The sequence below is a fragment of the Muscardinus avellanarius genome (assembly GCF_963383645.1).
Source record: "Muscardinus avellanarius genome assembly, chromosome: 12".
Taxonomy (NCBI): Eukaryota; Metazoa; Chordata; class Mammalia; order Rodentia; family Gliridae; genus Muscardinus; species Muscardinus avellanarius.
Genome location: NC_137798.1, coordinates 69,929,243 through 69,951,309, shown reverse-complemented (window position 1 = coordinate 69,951,309; position 22,067 = coordinate 69,929,243). Strand labels below are relative to the sequence as shown.

At 43.4% G+C, this 22,067-nt stretch overlaps 1 protein-coding gene across 1 annotated transcript in view; it reads right to left on the bottom strand.

Moving 5' to 3' along the window:
* The window catches only part of LOC308271762 (protein farnesyltransferase subunit beta), a gene marked incomplete at both ends in the record, with an annotated part of 86,388 nt that extends 76,814 nt beyond the window's left edge, over positions 1-9,574 (bottom strand). The window contains one exon of the mRNA XM_080708303.1: positions 9,431-9,574. Within this exon, the coding sequence (XP_080564429.1) occupies positions 9,431-9,574 (144 nt within the window). The remainder of the gene's footprint in view (positions 1-9,430) is intronic.
* Positions 9,575-22,067: the final 12,493 nt, after the last annotated feature.

Sequence of the window (22,067 nt, the reverse complement as noted above, 5' to 3'; positions counted from 1 at the left end):
TTTTATTTTTTATTTGGAAATAGAGTCTTAGTTGCTGAGTCTCACTATGTTGCTGGCTCAGAACCTGTACTTCCAAGCTATACCCCTAGCCCTATTTTTTCTTCTTAATTTTTAAAGAAGTTATAAGTAGCTCATAAACTTATGATCCTCCTGTCTCAGCCTCCCAAGTTCTGGGGTTACAGGTGTGTACCACTACACCCAGCTCCCCAGCCCTATTTTTGATTCTTTATTTTGAAACAAGGTCTCACGAAGTTGCAGGGGGCCTCACTAAATAGCCGAGGCTGGCTGTAAACCTGCGATCTTCCTGCCCAAAAGTCATTAAATTTCAGTTCTGAAGTTAATGTCCTGAGTGTTACTCTAAATTGTATTTTTTGCATTCATAATTACTTAACTGTTGTTATAGCTTTTAAAATTGCTCACCTTACTTTTCTTCTTCTCAATTAGCAAAGAATAAACAAAGTTAACTTCTGTGTGTGTGTGGTGGGCCTCTGCATGCTAGGCAAGCATCCACCACTGGGCTATACCCCAAGCCCCGACACGCATATTTTTAATGTTTAACAAACATTTCTTTGGACAAATAACCTAATATTTGACCAGAATATGCCACCCCAAAATAAGACTGCAGTAGGCTAGAATACATCGCTCCAAAATAAGCCTCGTTAGTATAAGGATTATTTTGAGCTGATTAATTTGAGAAAGAGCAGACATAGAAGCTCTGAAAACAGAACGGAAGTTAAGCTTTTAGTAAGAGAATTTTATGTCTCTAAAGGAAATCTCCATTTCATCCTCCACTCCCACAGCAAGAGAAAGATAATTCTTGACTTATCAATGGAAATATACTACACAGTAATGTACAAAAATTTTGTATTTCAATGGAAAAATATATATTGTCTATAGTCCTTTCAGTGTCGGGTTTTAAATGTATTCATTGTCTTTGAACTACTCTGCGCCTCTTTATAAATTGTGGACTACTGACAGATATGAAAACTATCCTGTCCCAGAGTTTTCATTTGTCTTCTCTCCCCCAGTGGAAAAGCCAGTTTGGCCCCTATTTGACATCACTTTAATTACTCCATATAGAGTTGTGGTTTCTGGCTCTTTGAACTGGTCATAATATCTCCCCGATTCCTTCATACATGAGTACAATGTTTTTTGTTTTGTTTTTGGTACTAGGGATAGAACCCATAGGCATTCTACCTGAGGTATATACCCAGCCACCCCCACCCCTCCCACTTTTAATATAATTTATTGGTACTAGAGTTGAACCCAGGGACATTCTACCTCCAGCCCCCTTTTATGTTTTATTTTGAAACAGAGTCTCGCTAAATAGCTGAGGCTGGCCTCCAATCTGTGATCTTCCTGCCTCAGCCTTACAAGTACTGGAATTACAGGCGCGCACCACACACAACTCTTTTTATTTTGAAATGGTCTCGCTAAATCAAATCCTGCTACTTAGGAGGCCGAGACAGCAGATTCGCAGGTTCACAGCCAGCCTCAGCTACTTAGTAAAAGAAAAGCTTGGATGGAAGGACTTGAGCTCCATTTTGTGAAACTGCACTTGTGTAACCTTATGTGTGCTTGTATTTTTGTAAAGATAGCATGTCCTGGAGATTGTGCCAACCCCTTCCTTGGCATCCCCTTCAGCCAATGGCATAAAGACTGTGAGTCCCTGTTCCCACCAATAAGAACACAGTACAGAAGGCCCCGGTGAAAAGGAAACACCCAGCAAGTTTCCTCCGTGCCATTCCTGCTCACCTGACTTTACTGGTGGCAGGATCCCTTTTTGCAAAAAGTAAAATTCACCTTGCCCAGCTGCTTTCCAATATGTCTTTTTTGTTTTTTTAACGCCATAAAAATTTACTTCTAACATTAGTAAGGCCCTCTGCAACTTAGTGAGACCCTGTTACAAAATAAAGCATAAAAAATAGGGCTTGGGGTGTAGTTCAGAGGTACAATGCCCCTGGGTTCCATACCCAGTTCCAAAAGAAAAAAAGAAATGGCCTTGCTACGTTGCTGAGGGTCTTGCTGCTAGGTTGCTACTTAGAAATGGGCAGGTAGGCGAGGCTGGGACAGACCTGAGACCTGGGAAGTCTAAGCAGGCCCTCATTGATGGACACAGGACTCCTGCCCAACCGCAGGCAGGCAACCAGCCAATGCAGGGCTATCAAAACTCCAGGGCTGCACTTAGGCACTGGTGGGAAAGTTTACAACATGGTGAAATGGTGCAGATGCACTGAGGTGCAGCGTGAAAAGACACAGTGACTGTGCCAAATGCATACGCGTTAGGAGGAAAGGTCTCCAGACTGAATACGGCTCATCAGGGAGAACTCACGCCGTCTCTACTTCCAGAATGGACCACTGTGGGCCATTTCTCTGGAACATAAACCTTTATCATGGCCTTCTCTTAAACTGTGCCCCCAATTCCCTAAGCAAGCCTTTTATGTTCCCCCACTCATGCTTTGTGAAAATTATTTTTAATAGCAGTTACACATATATCGGTTTAGAGAGAAAGAAGAAATGATGTTAAATGAGAAAAGGCAAGATGAGAGTCTGAGTTTATGACAATTGTCTATGCATGCCCAAAGGATGGAAGAAGTGGAAAGATACATTCCCAGCTCACAACAGAGCTGGCTTCTGGTGAGGTGGGAAGCCAACTCAACTGGGGTATGGCTCAAGATTTTGGCTACATTTTTTTCCCTTTTTTTTTTTTTTTTTGTGTGTGTGTGTGCATAACTAAAATTGAACCCAGGGACATTCTACCTCTGAGCTACACTATTTTTTATTCTTTATCTTGAAACAGGGTTTCACTAAGTTGAGGAGGGCCTCACTAAGTAGCTGAGACTGGCTGCAAACCCGAGATCCTTCTGTCTCAGCCTCCCAAGTACTGGGATTACAAGAAGCAACGCCTGGCTGAGATTTTGGCTACACTTCTAATTGTTTCCTTTGACCAAATAGCCAAAAGCAAAAAACAAGAAGTTAGCAACTGTTAACTCTAAATTCTAGGTTATAGAAAAATGGCTATTAAAGCCAGACATGGTGGTACATGCTTGTAATCCCAGTACTATTGGGGCTGAGACAGCAGGATCACAGGTTCAAGGACAGTCTCAGCAAGTAGTGAGACTCTCAGCAACCTAATGAGACCATTTCAAAATAAAAATAAAAGCCGGGTATGGTGGCACACACTTGTAATCCCAGCATTTGGGAGGCTGAGACCAGAGGATCACAGTTCAAGGACAGCCTCAGCTAATTAGTGAGGCCCTTTGCAACTCAGTGAGACCCAGTTTCAAGATAAAGAATAAAAAATTGGGCAGGGGATGCAGCTCAGAGGTCGAATGCCCCTGGGTTCCATCTTCAGTACCGAAAAAAAAAAAAAAGTCTCATGTACCATGTCCAGCTCATGGATTTCCTTTTCTAGAAATCCAATCAACAGAAGCACAGAGTAATTTCCACTCACCAATGAGTGGTAAAAACTAGCAAATGTATTGGCACTTTCCCATTCCAGCCTCTATCAAAGCCAATCTTATGATGCACCAACTTTGAAATCATGTACTATCACTTCCCTTCTTCCTTCATATCCACTTCTCTCCACTTCTTTCTTAGAGGAGGACCATTCCAGAAGGCAGATCTGACACCTGAAATTCATATTCTGCTGAAGATGTGGCAAAAGGATTACTAACATAGCTAGGCATGGTGGTATATGCCTATAATCCCAATATTTGTAGGCTGAGCCAGGAGGATCATGTTTGAGGTCAGCCTCAATAACTTAGTGAGGCCCTCAGCAATTTAATGACATCCTGTTTCCAAAAAGATTTATTTATTTATTTATTTATTTATTTATTTATTTATTGTGGTACTGGGGAAGGAACCCAGGGGCATTCTACCTCTAAGCTATACCTCCAGCCCGATTTTATTCTTTTATTTTGAAACAGGGTCTCACTAAGTTGCAGAGAGCCTCACTAAGTTGCTGTGGCTGGCAGAAAGCCTGCAATCTCCTGGCTCAGCGTCTCAAGTACTGGGATTACAAGTGTGTGTGCCACCACACCTAGCTTTGGTTTCAAACTAAAAAAATAATATAGCCGGGCATGGTGGCTCACGCTTGTAATCCCCACGCTTGGGAGGCTGAGACAGGAGGATTGCACACGTTCGAAGCCAGCCTCAGCTACTTAGTGAGGCTCTCAGCAACTTAGTGAGACCCTGTTTCCAAATAAAATATAAAATGGGTCTGGGAGCATAGCCCGGAGGTAGAAAGCCTCTGGGTTCCACCCCCAGTACCACTAAAAAAACAAAACAAAACAAAACAAAACAACTAAAAAAATAAAATAAAATAAAATCAGATGAAATAGGAAGTAGATGAAATCAGAAGTAGAATGTCTCTGGGATCAACTTCCAGCACACACAAAAAAGAAAAAGAAAAAGAAAAAGAAAAAGAAAGGAAGGAAGGAAGAGAGAGAGAGAGAGAGAGAAGGGAAGGAGGGAGGAAGAAGAAAGCTGGGATGTATTTCAGGGGTAGAACACTTGCCTAGCATGCACCAGACCCTAGGTTTAATACCTAGTACTGCCAAAAGAAAAATAAAAGAATTTGAAGAGAAATGTTTTATGAGTAAGAGTTAGGAAATTAATGTTATTTATAAAGCATGTGATTTTATTATCTTATTTTTTGGTAATAGGATCAAACTCCGGACCTCAAGCATGCTAGACAAGTGCTTTACCACTGAGCTACAACCCCATCAAGCATGTAATTTTAATGTGTGTGTGTGTGTGTGTGTGTGTGTGTGTGTGTGTGAGAGAGAGAGAGAGAGAGAGAGAGAGAGACACACACACACACACTAGGGGTTGAACCCTGGGGAGTATTCTACCTATGAGCTACATTCCCAGACCTATCTTGCTTTTTATTTTGAAATTAGGGTCTTGCCAAGTCATCCAGGCTTGTCTCGAACCCAGGATCCTCCTGTATCAACTTCCCAAGTACTGGAATAACAGGTGTGTGCCACCACACCTGGCTTATCTAGTTGGTTAGTTTTACAGAGCTTGGAATGAAACTCAGGATTTCTTATATGCTAAGCAAATGCTCAACCAATGAGCTACATCTTTAGCCTCTAGGTACCTAAATTTAAACAAAAATTTTGTCAGCAGGCATTCGATTTGTTCACCTAGGTCTAAAAGAACAAATATCTCCCACTTAACCAAAAAACTTTAAAAAAAAACTTTTCAGTAGAGAAAATATGACATTTAAGACTGCTTTATAGTTGGACAATATATGTTGTGTCAATAAAAGTGAGCCTAGCCGGGTGTGGTGGCACACATCTGTAATCCCAGTACTTGGGAGGCTGAGACAGGACAATCCTAAATTCAAGGACAGTCTCAGCAAGTCGTAAGACTCTCATCAACCTAGAGACCCCAGTTCAAAATAATAATAATAATAATAATAATAATAATAATAATAATAATAATAGGAGGAGGAGGCTGCGGCGGCAGCTGGTGTTGTAGCATGGAGGTAAAATGCCCCTGGGTTCAATCCCCAGAACCTGCATCCCCCCAAAAAAAAGTAAGCCTAGTGAGTGAGCACTTTACCAAGCACAGCTCTGGTTCCTTCTACCAGAGGCATAAGAAATGGAGAAGTTTGATCATACTAAGGGACTTGTTTCACCTCTGTTTACTAATCTTTCAGAGACTATACCACAAAGCAAGTTAACAGCAGGAGGCCAGGATTCTCTCTTGGTGCTTCCCCTGGTCCCTCCCTTGAGGCCCAAGACCAACGTGGCCCACAATCCAGCACTTGAAACTGACACAGCAACCTTGCTCTCAACAGCCTCCAGCTCACCTACTTTCCTACCACATTCAAGCTGTTCCTCCATTCTGAGCAAGCCACGGTCCTCACTGTCCCGGCACACCTAAGTCTTCCTTCCTTAGAGAGCCTCCTTCTCAGGTGGCTGCTCCCAGCTCCACCTTTTAAAGCCCAATGCCAGTTCCACGTTCTCCACAAACCCATCCCGATCCCCTCAGCCCACAGAGCTGGCTCTCCCACCTCCCGGGCAATGCAGTTATAATTTAGCCCTTTGTAATAGCTTCAAGCATATTCTTTTTGAGAATTTTGAGAGCAGGAACCAGACTGATAATTCTTTTGTAGTCCCCTCAGAGCTGATTGCCATTTGAATGAATGCTGTCTAATGACATCAGGCCATTTCAAATGGAGGATGCTTTGGCCCCTGTTCAAGGGCAAACTAAAAGAAAAAGAGTAGTGCCTACTGTAAACAACTGTTTTGGCCAATGCCACGGACTGATAACTGAGAATAATTAGCATTAACCGACTGGCCTGAATCGCAGAGTGTTTGCAATGGGAAGATTCCAGATGGCACAATACAGAGGCAGGAACTAACAACACAACCACACCTTGCTTCCAGATTCATAGAAGGACCCCTCGTACCACATCCATCAGCAAAACACCTGTCAAAGGAGAGACCTTTAGAAAGTGATTACTCCTTGTAACTCCAATACAGTCGCTCTGAGCTAAGTGCCATCTTGACCCAGGACATCTCTCACCCAGAACAGCCTAACTGGTTTCCTTGCATCCATCCTCGCCTCCCCACGATCTGCTCTTGACAGTAACCCGAATGAGCCTGTTAAACTGCTAGTCAGACTGTGTCACCACCCCACCCCCAAGCCCAGGGATCAGGGATCATTCCGAGTCCTGGCAGGAGACAGATGACAAAAAGTGAGTGAGTGGAGGAGACTTTATATTATTTTCAAAGGTGTGGACAGGTGTAGGGAACCCATGAAGGAGTGCAGCATCAGGATCTGGGAACTCAAGGGCACTTGATCTCCTCCCAGACCTAAAGGTAAGACCAAAAAAAAAGAATAAAAAATAGGGCAGGGGTGTAGCTCGGAGGTCAAATGTACTGGGTTCCATTCCCAGACCCGCGGGGGAAAAATAGTAAAATAAAATAAAATAAAATAAAACACTGAAGAATGAGATACCATATTGTCTTCCTACTAACTGCAACTATACATCCTAGACTTTTAAAATGTGAGCTGCAATAATGACACTGAAAAGAATTCTAAGATGTTCTACTGTCATACCATTAGGCCTACATTTGAAAGATGCTCCATGGTACTGGAACCCAGCATCCTCTCTCAGCCTGGCCTTGAACTACTCTTTTTCAGAAAAAAGAACTTGCATCCATTTTTGCCTTGCTCATTATGCCTACTCAGAACGTAAGTGTTGATGTTTTATTTATAGGAACTAAGCTGATAGGAACTTCAGCAATCTACTGGAGAGAGAGAGAAAAAGGCAGTAGAGAAAAAAGATGAAAGAACCAGGGGCGATCGCACACACCTATAAACCCAAAACTTGGGAGGCTGACAGGAGGGTCAGAGGTTCATGGCCAGACTCAGCAACTCAGACCCTGTTTCAAAATAAAAACTCAAAAGAGCTGGAGGTGTAGCTAGGAGGTAGAAAGACCCTGGGTTAAAAACAAGACAGAGACTGAGATTTTAAAAGCTCCTGATATTGTCCCTGCTTTTCACCTGCTTTTTTTTTTTGCCTCTAACCACTGAAGTGTCTGTACTGGTCTCTAAATGAGTAGACCCACTTCTGATTTCCTTTTCTCCCCAAGCATCCTAGTCATATCCTTACCTGCTAGCTCAATTCAATTTACATAAAAAGTAACCCTAGGGCTAGGGGAAACAAGGTGACTACATACTCTGAGGTCAGATCAAAAGAAACCTGACCGCAATCAATTCAACAACCTACCACTCAGGAACTACCCATCACTTAGGAACAACCCATCACTTAGGAACAACCCATCACTTAGGAACACTACAATACACTGTAGGTTTTTCACTGGTGAGAGATTGGGTTTTCTGCCTCCAAGCTACACACTCAGTCCTATTTTTTTATTCTTTATTTTGAAACAGTGCCTCACTGATTTGCAAAGGGCCTCAATAAATAGCTAAGGCTGTCTGGGAAACCGCGATCCTCCTATCTCAGCCTTCCAAATACTGGGATTATAAGCATGTGCCACCACAGCCTGCTTTCTTTACAATTTTTTTTTTTTTTTTTTTTTTGCAGTACTGGAGATGGAACCCAGGGGCATTCTACCTCCAAGCTATACCCCCGGCCCCATGAAACAGGGTCTCACGGAATTGTGGAGAGCCCAAGTAGTAGCTAAGGCTGGATGCAAACAGGATCCTCCTGTGTCAGCCTCCCAAATGCTGGGATCACAAGCATTCACCACCATGCCTGGCTCTTCACAATTTTTGAAAAAGACTTCTGTGGGATGCACTGGTGAGCTAATAATCCGAGGAGCCAGGTTCAAAAGGTAAGGTTTTCCTCTACTACCCTGAAACCCACGTGGCATAAATCTTCAGTCAAAATAGCCCTTCTGCTACTATATGCAAAACCGTGTATTCAAACTCTTTTTTGTTTTAATTTACAATGTGGAGTCCTAACTGTATAATGCAGTAATCATTGCTATTACTTTTGCCTAAATCGAGGCACTCAGCTCAGGTATGAAAGGCAAAACAGGTTCCTCCAAGTTAATAAGCCTGGGGACTGATCTTACTAAGAGATCTTATTTTAGTAAGCAGTTGGATACTCACTTGCTAAAAAGAATCATCCTGACCACTTCTCCTAGTAACAGATGGGTAAACAGCTCTACAACAACCCATGTGGGAACAATTCCAACTGGGGAACGAGAAGAAAAAATGAGACCACAGTTCACTACTCACTCCCCAAACACTTTTCAAAATGAGAGATTCGATTCTATCTACCTCTAGGCCTCAGTGAACGACTAATCTGAAACTCATACTTTGATTTTAGCACTTCCTAAATTGCACTATTTCCCGGCCTGTTTCCTCAACCAGGACAAGGGTTGCTTTATTTCTCTGTATTTTCGGCATTCGGTATTGCATCCAACACACTGCTGGTGCCCAGTGGCCACCAAAGTGCCCATCACGAGGGCGGCCCCGACCTGGCGCTGTAGGTCAGGAATCAAGCAGATCGTGGAATGGCACGACCGCCGTCTGGCCGTTCTGTCCCCTCTCCGTCCCCACACTGCGCCCAGGTGGGGGAAAGTGCACCCCGCGTCCCGGCACCGCCTGACTTCCCGGAAGAATGGATGACTGTCGGGTCCGCCCGGGCTGCGGTGGGCTCCACGCACGGAGCACGACTCTCTCTGCTCTCTCGGGCAGCGTGGACCCAGGCACAACCCTCTCCTCCCAGTCCAACTCCGACGAGACCCCTCTGCATCCCGCGGACTCGGAAGCCCTCGCCGGCGCCCAGAGCTTGCCGGAGGCGCGCCGCGGTGCACCGTGGGAGCCGTAGTTCCGCGGGAAGTGCCGCGGGGGGCTCCGCGCCCGGACGGACCGGCGGAAGGGACTCCGGCTCCCAGAAGCCCCCGCGCGGGCGCCTCGCCCGGTCCTGCCACCTCACCTGTTCAATGGACGTGACTGTTTCCACCGAGTCGTCCTGCAACCGCTCACGCGCGTGCTCCGGCCTGAGGCTGTACAGCGGTTCTGACCAGGCAGGGGCGGAAGATGGAGGGCAAAAGTAGGTGAAGGAACTCGGAGAAGCCATGATCAGGAGAGCAGCGGCGGTGTATAAGACTCAGCTTCGTCCAGCAACAACGCGCATTGAAACTCGAGCGGGCTAAGGCTCTACGGAGAGTGGGCAGAGACAAAAGATTTTGAACGCGAATCTCTCCTCCCACTTACGCATCTTGAGGGAGTGAGTTACTAGGATGCTGCCGCCCCCCATTGGGCAGACGAGCTGCTGCAAGAAGTCAGCTTCCTGGAGCTTAAGAAGGGATGTATGCATCTGAATTTCATTTCATAGAGATGGCGTAGGATGCTTCGGTTCGTTATTTAAAAAAAAAAAAGTCAACATTCTGCCAATTCTCACTTAACTGTAATGCAGCGATTTGCAGTCTCCGTGCCCAAGAACTCAAACATTAAAAGCATTTCTGACTGTACCTCCTAATTGCCTCAGTCATGCTATTATACTAAGAGAATAATAGTGCACCTTTGGGTCCTTGACCGCCTTCCAAAAGAAGCCAGTAGCATCTAAACAAATGAGCAGAGTTGCCATCTCAGTACTTGGGGACGGAAGGAAGGGGCATTGCAATTTTCTTCTACCCCCTTGGGGATTACAGTGCAATAGCAGGAATTAAAATGTGGTAGAAAAAAACAAGTAAAAGTCAAACAACCAAAGAAATATTTAGTCAGCAAATATTTATGGAGCACTTACTCCATGCCAGGCATTGTGCTAAGCCCTAGGAATACAAAAGTAAACGCAACAATTAAGGTTCCTGTCCTTGGGGACCGAACATTTAAAACAACAGAATGAAATGAATGAACACAACTCTATGAAGGCTTATAAAAATGGCATGAAAGAAAATATCAGGGTCTGTGAAAGAGACTAAAGGGATAGGGGTAATCAAATTGGATGGTCAGGTGAAGCCTCTGAGTACATGACATTTAAGCTGAGGCCTGGGGGGTGATAAGGCGCCATCTGAGAGAACAAAATGTGTAGGAGCTTCACAGAGGAACAGCAAGTTTGAGAGATCATGCCAAAAATATATACCCATATAAGTATGCATGTATTAATCCTGATAGTTAATCTGTATTCAGTATTCAAAACAAAAGAAATTACTATCAAGTGGGTTTAATTATCATATATGCTCTCATAAAAACAATGTTAAAGTAGTGATTATTAGAAAACCACTGTTTCCTCATAGAGAAATAGAAAAGAGTCTTGCTGGGTGTGGTAACACAGGCCTATAATCCCAGTACTTGGGAGGTGGAGACAAGGATCACACACAGGTTAGAGACAAGTTTCAGCAACTTAGTGAGACCCTTAGCAACTTAACAAAACCCTATTTCTAAAAGAAAAACAAAATTGGCTGGGAGTTTAGCTCAGAGGTATAACATCCTGGGTTCAATTCCCAGTACAAAAAAGAGAAGGAGAAAGAAAGGAAAGGAAAGGAAAGGAAGGAAGGAAGGAAGGAAGGAAAAGAATCTTTTTCAGGGCTTACATCAAAAGGATACACTAGAGCCGGGCGTGGTGGCGCACGCTTGTAGTCCCAGCATTCGGGAGGCTGAGATTGGAGGATCGCGGTTCATAGACAGCCTCAGCTACTTAGTGAGGCCCTTTGCAACTCAGTGAGACCCTGTTTCAAAATAAAGAATAAACAATAGGGCAGAGGTTGTAGCTCGGAGGTCAAGTGCCTCTGGGTTCCATTCCCAGACCCGCAAAAAAAAAAAGACTCCAAAGAGGAGACTGGGTGGCATAAAGCCCTCGTGCGGGTGAGCCCTGTCACATGCACATTTTGGCAATACTGTTGCTGAGTTAAGATTTGTGGCACCAGAATGTTAATGTTACCAAGTTTGGGGAAAAAAATGGGACTATAAATTAGGATCACGGGTATGGCTGTGCAATGTGAAATCGTTTTATAATCTGTGTTCTTTTTTTTGTGTGTGGGGGGGTGCTGGGGATTGAATCCAGGTGCATTCTATCACTGAGCTACACCCCAAGACCCCTTTTTTGAAGCAGTATCTCACTAAGTTACCACTCATTTTTTTATTTCATGGAGTAAAATAATGTAACTAAGTTACACTATATCAAACAATGTAAATTACCTGAGATCCTTCTTTCTCAACCAAGTACTGAATTGGGATTACAGGTGTGTACCACCATGCCCAGTTTGTATTGGCATCTTATTTTCTTTACATTAGTTCTACTGAGAAAAAGTCTGGGTCATATCTAAGGATTCCGTCTTTCTTAGGAGTTGATTTGATTAAGAGCTAGAAATTTGCCAGACATAGTTGTGTGCACCTGTAATCCAGCCACTCAGGAGATTAAGGCAAGAGGATCACAAGGTTGAAGCCAGCCTGAGAAATTTAGCAAGACCTTGTCTCAAAATAAAATAAAAAGCTGTGTATGGTGGCACATGCTTGTAATCCCCATGCTTGGGAAGCTGAGACAGGAGGCTTGCACAGGTTCAAAGCCAGCCTCACCTACTTAGTGAGGTTTTCAGCAACTTAGTGAGACCCTGGTTCCACCCCTAGGTTCCACTCCCAATACCATTAAAATAAAATAAAGGCTGGGGGTATAACCCAGTGATAGAGTGCTTGCCTAGCAGTGTGAGGCCCTGAGTTCAAGCCCCAATATCAAAAAAGAAAAGAGAAAGAGCTAGAACTGTAAATTTCAATCCTAAAGACTGAGTTATTGAAAGAATAGCTATAATAAATTTGTAATAAATTATTGCATCTGTCACAGGTTGGCCTACAGCAATTATAAATTATATTTTAGAAATAGAAGTCCATTTCTGAAGTGCATTCTCCTCTGCAGCAGGATCTAAAAGCTGTCTCTAGCAGCCTGGTAAGAGTCTCCTGCAGGATAGTTTCTGTTCATACAATAAATGTTCACTGGGTATTGGTTGTGTGATGAACACTTCCAGACATAATCTCTGCCCTTATGGGTCTCATGATTATCAGAAGAAGCAGGCATTAAACAATAATTACCAAACTGACTGTTTCATTACAGTTAGTAATGAAACATAAGTCAGAAAGAAGCCTGGTGTTGCAAGATTGCATAACAGGGGAGATCTACACGAATCAAAAGGTCTGGAGAGGCTCTGGTGAGGAAATGAGTTAACCGGCCCAGGATGAGGAAATGACCCAGGCAGAGGAGCCCACTGACAACAAAAACTCAAGTGAAACTAGTAATGAAAAGCACAAGGAACGTGTAGAATGTAACTATCAAGAAGATCGTTCAGCTGTGAACCAGCAATGGCCTGCAGGTTGGCCTTCCTCTATATTTAATAAAAGCCACTCGTTCAAGAAACAGAATGAACTGGGAGGCTGAACAGGAGGATTGCAGGTTCGAAGCCAGGAACTTAGACACAATTTAGTAAGACCTTGTTCAAAATAAAAGTTAAAATAGGTCTGAGGGAAGCTGTGCTTGATGGTGCATGATGGTAATCTCAGCATTTGGGGGGCTAAGACAGGATTGTGCTTTTCAGACAGCCTCAGCTACTTAGTGAGGCCCTGTTTCAAAATAAAGAATAAAATAGGGCTGGGGGTGTAGCTCAGAGGTAGAATGGTTCTGGGCTAAATCCCTAGTGTATATATATAAAACTATGAATCCTATTTTTAAAAAATAATATAAAATGTGGACAGTGCTACTGAGGCATGGTGGTGCACGCTTGTAATCCCAGCATTTGGGAGGCTGAGACAGGAAGATTGTGCTAGTCAGCCTCAGCTAATTAGTTGCAAAGTGAGGCCCTTTGCAACTCAGTGAGACCCTGTTTCAAAATAAAGAATAAAAAAATAGGGCTGAGGTGTAGCTCGGAGGTAGAATGCACCTGGTTTCCATCCCCAGTAGCGCAACAAAAATAAATAAATAAATAAAATAAAATGTGGACGGTGCTACTTTGTAATTCCAAGAGTAAGAAAACAAGAGAGGGGGAAAAAAAAAAAAAACTAGTGGCCTAAATGCATCACTAGAGGTCGCTCCTGGCCCTCGAGCAGGCGCAGAGTGTGCTTTCAAACCGCTCTCTCCGCATTACTCACAGAAACCCTGTGTCGAAATGAATTTTCTTTTAATGTCTTGCGAAACCACGTAGTAGTGCATATTGGAACATTTGAGAGCATCTATCATTCTGTGGGTAATGAATTTCCTCTCCTACATTTACTCCGCGTCATCATCTCTGCCCTCCGACTGAGGTCCCTATCCTACTCTGGATGGTTTGACAGCGTGGCTCCTCCCTTCCTTAAGGCCCTCCCAAAGACAAGCTACAGCAATTCTTCCTTCCTAAAACATCAAGATTTCTATCAACTTGATCATGCTCATCACCCCAAGCATTATTTCTCCATTCTTGGAATGAGAGTTCGTCTGTGACGGTGTCTCACTATGTTGCCCAAGCTGGCCTCAAATGTGGGGCTCAAGCCGCCCAGCCTCAGGGGCAGCTGGAACTGCAGGCAAATGCCCGGCAGCCCTGCGGGCACTCTCTTTCTTCTTTCCTTTCTTCCTTTCTTCTTTTTTTTTTTTTTTCTTTTTTCGAGTTACACCTCCAGCCCTATTTTTTATTCTTTATTTTGAAACAGGCTGTCACTGAGTGGCCTCACTTAGTAGCTGAAGCTGTCTGCAAACTCAGATCCCCCGTCTCAGCCTCCCCAGTACTGGGATTACAAACTTGTGCCACCACGTCCCGCTCCTTGCAAGCATTCTTAACTCTCTTGATTCCATTCCTCCTTTAGCTACTTTTAGTCACTCATTTGCTTTCAAAACAAAAGTCCTTGAAATAAAAAATAAAAGAGAGACAGAGACAGACGGCAAGAGCTTCCTTGCCCATCCTTGAGGATGCAAAGGGAGGCAGCATCTGTGAGCCAGGAAGCATCTGTAGGCACCTCGATTTTGTTCTTCACAGGCTCCAAGATGGTGAGAAGTAAACGTCTGTTGTTTATCAGCTACCTGGTTTATAGTACCTAGTTTATTCTGTTATAAGGACTGAGAAAACAAGAAGCCAGACTGAACTTCCTTAAATGCAAGCAGTGTGGGTGTGGTGGTGCATGCCTGTAATCACAGTACTTGGGAGGTTGAGACAGGAGGACTGCAGGTTTGAGATCAGCCTCAGCAACGTTGCAAGACCCTGTTTCAAAATAAGAAATAAAATAGGGCTAGAAGTGTAGCTTGGAGGTAGAGTACCCTGGATGTTCAATCCCCAATGCCAATAAATATAAAAATAAATAAATGTAAGTAAAGTCACCCCTTCACTCACAGCCCTCCTTTTGTCTCTGTCAGAGTCAAGGTGGCCTAAAGGTGTCCTAACCACTTCCCTGGACTCTTGGTGTTCTTTTTTTTTTCTTCTTCTTTTTTTTTTTTTTTTTTTTTTTTGCGGTACTGGGGATGGAAGCAAGGGGCACTCTACCTTCGAGTGCACCCCAAGCCCTATTTTTTATTCTTTATTTTGAAACAGGGTGTCACTAGGTTGTAAAGGGCCTCACTAAGTAGCTGAGGCTGTCTGCGAAAGCTATCCTCCTGTCTCAGCCTCCCAAAAGCATGCACCACCATGGCCAGCTTGGTGTCTCTTTTTGATCACTGTCTCCCCTACTACCAACACACACACACACACACACACACACACACACACACACACACACCTCAGAGCACTTATTCTTGCATCTTTCCCCTCCCTGCAGGGCTCCGCCCCCAGGTGCTTACATAGCTGGCTTCTCACTTCTGTTCCCCTGTACTGGGGATTGAACCCAGGGGTGTTCTATTTCTGAGCTATGTCCCCAATCCTTTTTATTTTTTATTTTTTTTTATTTTGAGACAGAGTCTCAGCTAAGCATGGTGATGCATGCTTGTAATTCCAGTACTTGGAAGGCTGAGACAGGAGGATGACAGGTTTGAAGCCAGCCTCAAAATATTTTATTTTATTAAAATAAAATTTTCAGCCCGTCGTGGTGGTGCACACTTGTAATTCCAGCATTTGGGAAGCTGAGACAGGAGGATCGTGGTTCACAGACAGCCTCAGCTACTAGTGAGGCCCTTTGCAACTCAGTGAGACCTGGTTTCAAAATAAAGAATAAAAAATAGGGCTGGGGGTGGAGCTCGGAGGTAGAATGCCCCTGTGTTTTATCCCTAGTACAGCAAAATAAATAAATAAATAAATAAAATGGAAATTTTAATCCTCATACAAACAAAAAAAGAAAAGAGACAGAGACTTGCTATATTTCTTGGTCTAGCTTTGAACTTGCCATCTGCCTATCTCAGCCACCCTAGTAGCTGAGATAATAGGCATTCGCCACCACACCTGGATCACTTGCTATCGTTTTTACTCAAGTTATTTATTTATTTATTAAAAAAATTTTTTTTTTGCTGTATTGGGGATGGAACCCAGGGGCATTCTACTTTTGAGCTACACTCCCAGCTCTATTTTTCATTCTTTATTTTGAAACAAAGTCTCACTACATTGCAGATAGACTCACTAAGTAGCTGAGGTTGGCTGAGAACCTGCAATCCTCCTTTCTCAGCCTCCCAAGTACTGGATGACACAAGTGTGTGCCACCATGCCCAGCTCAAATTCTTTAACTCAGAGAGAAAGACCTTGAAGTCTCTCTCTTTTTTTTTTTTTTTTTTTTTTTTTTTGCAGGTCTGAGGATGGAAACCAGGGGCATTCTACCTCCAAGCTACACCCCCTGCCCTGTTTTTTATTTTTTATTTTGAAACTTGGTCTCACTGAGTTGCAGAGGGCCTCACTAAGTAGCTGAGGCTGTCCAAGAACCGTGATCCCCTGGTCTCAGCCTCCTGAATGCTGGGATTACAAGCGTGCGCCCCATGCCCGGCTTTTTTTGAAGTCTTTCTTAACCTACCCATATGAGGTGCTTCCTCCCATCCCCCGCTTTATTTTTTCTCTAGCATGCTTATTATCAGATAACGGGTTTTATATTTCATGGGATTTGTTGTTGTTGTTGTTGTTGTTGTTGTTGGGATGGTGGTGGTGGTGGTGCTGGGTTTGAAGCCAGGGTCTTATTCATGCTAGGCAAGCACTCTACACTGAGCTACATCCCCAGCTCCTATTTTATGTTTTTATTTACTATCTGTCTGCCTCAACCTCCCCTAGAATGTACACTACACAGGGCAGAGATTTTTATATGTCTTGTTTATTGCTATACTCCCTGGTACCTAGTAGTAGACACTGAATGAATGAAATGATCTTAACATTTCCAGGCATCGTAATGAATACTTGAGTACTTGTTTGTGCAGTATACTATAGAAAATTAATGACAGTGAACATTATACTAGCCTTAGCCTTCAGGTACTTACTATTTAGGTGCCAAGACATCCTGCTGCCTCGGCATCTATGTGTTGAGACCCCACTCCACATAGTTAAATCGGCAAAAACACCCCGAGAACGAGGTATCGTCTCTGGCCAAAGTACCCCCCACTTTTAGATACCCTTCACTATTATTCCTTTTAACTTTCTACACAAATTGCTCCAGTGATGTGAAATTAGGACTATAAAAAGAAATTGAGTCCGTGAAAATAAACTCTCTAATAATTTGTTTAAACGTCCTTGGCTCTGCTCAATAATAATGAGAAACTGGCCAGAATTCAGGTACTGTGATAAGCACCCCAGCTGCAGCAATCACAAATGGCCTCCGACCTTCATCACTATCCATTAACTCCGACAAAGTAGCTCAGTTCAGAAGTAACTGTTTACCCTTGAAATCCTGCCTAGAGACAGAGAAAAACCTTATGTGTGACCTTAAAGCAATTTAGTTGATAAATAACTTAGCTGCCCAAATACAATAGACCCAAAGAAAAAGACTGTTGACTGACCGCATAGTTAAAGATGAATATGACTAAATAAAGGACAGACGTTCTAAATATATATGTATGAAGGAAAAGAAATACCATAAGAGTAAGAAAAGCATTTTTGCATGAAGAAGAGCTTATCATAAGAAAGTCCCAACTGGGAAAGGAAGGAATTAGAAAGTTAGAAGCAGGTTGCAGAGAGTTTGTGACAGGGAAGTGGATTATTAAAGATGAGTAGGTTTTTAATAGGCTTGTTGTCTAAAGAAGAGTGCTCAGCAGTCAAGGAAATACATCTGACAATTAGAACTAAGAACCTTGTGGTGTTGTTTGTGGTATTTTGTCTGCCAAACTGTGTTGTGAGTATGCTTAAGCTTTCAGATTTAGAAGATAAGATGCCAACACCTGAAGAAACTCCATCACATCCACCTGAATCACCACATTTCCCCACACTTGCTATATGAACTGAGCCCAAAAAGATGGAAAAGTTCCAGAAAAAGTTAAAGAAGATTCCCCGAGAAGCTCCCAAGCCTTGACTATTCTGGGAGGCTGCCACCTGGAACTGCTTATCTGCAAGACCTTGGAGAGAAACAAAAGTTGGTCTTTCGAAGGCCAACAGCCAGCTGAGAGATACCCATCCCTCCTTTTCTCTTAACTTTACTGGGGAAGGGTATAAATTTCTTGGGGTTTTTGTAATAAAGTGTCATTGGCTCAAAAGCCTTTGTCCACCTCAGATTCTTTCCAAAGCGTCGTCATTTAGGGACCTAAAGAAAATTCAGTCCCTAAAGGAGAAAGAATCGCTGCAGACAAGAGGCTGCAGAACTCCACCTGCCTTTTGCCCCATCTTTCTGAGGATTTGACCGGGAACGGACAATTACAAACCGACTGAGATTAGTCTGTGACATTTAGGAAATACAGAAACTCATTATATAGTTTATTATAAATATATTAGATAGGCATAGTGGCACATGCTTGTAATCCCAGTCTTTCGGAGGCTAAAACAGGAGGTTTGCAGGTTTGAGGATAGCCTCAGCAACATAGAGAGGCTCTCTACAACTTAGTGAAAGCTTGTTTCAAAAAAAGGAATAACGCCAGGCATGGTGGCACACACTTGTAATCCCCGCGCTTGGGAGGTGGAGACCGGAGAATCGCACAGGTCTGAAGCCAGCCTTGCTGGCTTAAGAGACCCTGTTTCTAAATAAAAAATATATAGTAGGTCTGGGAGCATAGCCCGGAGGTAGAAGGGTTTCCAGGAACCCCAGTACCACCAAAAAAAAAAAAAAAAAAGGAATAAAACAGGGGCCCTAGGTGTAGCTGGGAAGTAAAATGCCCCTGGGTTCAATCCTCGATCTCACACACACACACACACACACACACACACACAAGATAAAAGGAAATAAATATATAAATAAATATAAATTTAAAAATGAGACATAATACATACATAAAATGCAGTGAGAGCCTGGCATGGTGGTTCACACTTGTAATCCTAGCATTTGGGAGGCTGAGACAAAAGGATCGAGGTTTGAGGCCAGCCTCAGCTACTTAGACCCTCTGCAATTCAGTGAGACCCTATTTCAGAATAAAAAAAATAGGATTGGGGGTGTAGCTCAGAGGTAGAATATCACTGGGTTCCATCCCCAGTACTGAAAAAAAGAAGAGAAAAGAAAGAAAGAAGGAAAGAAAGAAAGAAAGAAAGAAAGAAAGAAAGAAAGAAAGAGAGGAAAGAAAAAAGAAACAGGTCTCACAAACCCTATCCCTTCATAGGTTCCAAATTATTTTCTGGGCAAATAATATGAACTCTTTGAAATGTATTTCATTACTATTTCTTTCAAACAGCTCTTCTTTTCTTTTTTTCTTTGTACTTGGGATTGAAACCAGGGGCATTCTACCTCTGATCTACACACCCAGCCCTATTTTTATTTTGAAACATGGTCTCGAGTTGTGGAGGGCCTTACTAAGTTGCTGAGGCTGGCCTTGAACCTGTAACTTTCCTGTCTCAGCCTCCTAAGTACTAGGAGTATAGGTGTGTACCACCACACTCAGCTTTATTTTTATTTATTTATTTCTTTGGTGGTACTGGGGATGGAACCCAGTGCCCTTCTACCTCCGGGCTATACTCCTAGACCTATTTTATATTTTTATTTGGAAACAGGGTCTCTTAAACCAGTGAGGCTGGCTTTGAACCTGAGCAATCCTCCTGTCTCCGCCTCCCAAGTGCGGGGATTACAAGCGTGCGCCACCACGCCTGGCACTCAGCTTTATTTTTTATTTTGAAACAGGGTTCCACAAGTTCCTGACAGTCTCTCTAGATTGATTCTATAATACTTCTTTCTCAGCCTCCCAAGTACTGGGATTACAGGCGTAGACCTCCATGTCTGGCTTTGAACAGCCTTTCTGTAGTCTGTTAGGATGATAGGGTCAACTCTCCCTTCCTCTGTTGGCAGAGTCCTTCCATCCCTGGAAGACAATCTTAGGTGTATGTACATAGGTTAAAAAAAAGAAAGTCTGTAATCTTGATGAGTCAGGGACATGAGTGTAGCTTTTCATCATCCCTGGCTGATGGCATTTTTCTTGACCTTTCCTGAAAAACAGATTGCACAAAGAACAGCTTATTTTAAAATTGAGTCCCACAGTAGGAGTCCCACGTCATGGACAGTACCAGAGCTTCTGCCCCCCGGGGTGCCTAATAACTTTGGGAATAGAACCACCCTTCCCTTCCCACTTTGCTGCCCATTAGACTTTACATGAGAGGGAAGTACATCGTTTTAGTATGAACCCCTAAGATTTAGGGGGTTATCTGTTATAGCAACTAGCATTTGTTTACTAATACATGCGATATTTTGTTCCTGTAATAGATTCCTAACTGCAGATTATATCTTGCCCCCAAACCAAATCTTGACAATAGAAGTTTAAGATGACATATATTGCACAGATGGTGGTTGCTAGTTATATCTCTCGACTCTAATCTCGTAGAGGGAAGGATGTTTCTTCTATACTTTCCCTTTGCAAAATCTTATACCTTCTAAACCACCTGCCAAGAAGCTGCACGAAAGATAACACAGCTTTTCTTTCCTGCCAGGAGAGAAGGAAGAGATTCCTAAGCTTACTCCGTGCACAGAACATCACATGTGATGAGACTCCTGGTTTGGTCCTTGTTATGGGCTGAACCCCCACCCCCAACCTCATGTTTAGAGTTCTGACCCCTAGTACCTCAGAATGTGATTGTATTTTTGTAAAATAAAAGCCAAAATGGCTGCAGGATTGTTGGGTGGGGTGGAGGGAGCAAAAATCTTTTCATGGCCTTACAGATTTTGTGACAGGAGGAAGAGTGTGTTACAGACATTATGTCAATGACTGAATTTGCCAGAGTGGAAATTTTCTGGAATCTAACAATATCTTGCAAGGTTTGAAAAATACTGGAGTGACCTGTTTTTGCATCTTTTTTTTTTTTTCCTGAGCAATGATTTATTCCGTTTTTGCCTTTTGACCCAGACGTTCCGATGCACTTATAAAATTTATGCCCACCTCATTTTTGTCCGTCACCAACTGCTGCACTTGATAAAAGCCCAAGGCTACTTGCCTTTGGCAGGGCAATGGCTCTGTCTAGCTGAGCCTATGTTTCTAGATTTGCAAGTCTGTTCTGCGACTGTTTTTGCTTTAGTTTAACCTTGTTTATGATTTCTTGGTTTGCAGTTTGAAGAGATAAAGGCTTTAAAAAGGTAAATCATATGGGCAGGCTCCAAGCCAATATGGCTGGAGTCCTTATAAGAAGAGGTAATTAGGATATAAACATGCAGAGAGGAGACCACGTGAGCATGAAGACAGCCATCTATCAGCCCGGGAGAGAGACCTCAAAAGAAGCCGACTACTGGTGTGGGGGTGCACATCTCTAATCCCAGTACTTGGGAGGCTGAGACAGGAGGATTACAGGTCTCGGCAACTGAGCTAGAAACTCAGCAACTTAGCAAGACCTTGTTTCAAAATATAAAGGGCTGGGGATGTAGCTCAGAGGTAGAATGCTCCCTGGGTTCAATCCCCAGTCCCAAAAGGAAAAAAAGGAAACCAACCCTGCTAACGCCGTGATCTTAGACTTCTAACCTCTTGAATGATCAGAAAATACATTTCTGCTCTTTCAGGTGCTCAGTCTGAGTTCTGCTTTGCTCTAGCAGCCATAGCAAACTAAACGTCCAGAATGGGGTGGCTGGGCTGTTGAAGACAATCTGAAATGGCCCTGTGGGTTATTCCTTGTTAACATGAATCACCATCAGAATTTTTTCGTTTGGTTCCAGTCCTAAGATGCATGTATCTCTGACATCTTCTCTTCTTCATGTGTCATTTCACAGTCTCTTTTCCTCCCTTCTGTATTTATCAGAGGTAGAAGAGAAAAAGGATGTAAAGGCCAGCATTGAGATGACGGGGGCGGGGGTGGGGACAAGGTGAGGAGCCTTCTGTGAGATGAGCATACGGCTCAGGGTCCCCTGGGGTTGGTGACTGGAAGAGGCATGGGGTCTCGCTGATGAGGACCCCCAGGCAGCTGTGTTGTTTCAGGGGTGGTCGCTGCCTCTGGAGCATCTCTTGTTATTCAGCTGTTGCCATGGCAGATCCCATAGTGGTGCCTTTAGGAGCATGCTCAGTGTGATGGGGTGGGGGCGGGGTAGAATGAGCCAGGGGACCTGTCTTCCTGGTGAAAGAATCAGTATAACCCGGAGACTGGTTCTAGGAGTTTTTTTTTTTTTTTTTTTTTTTC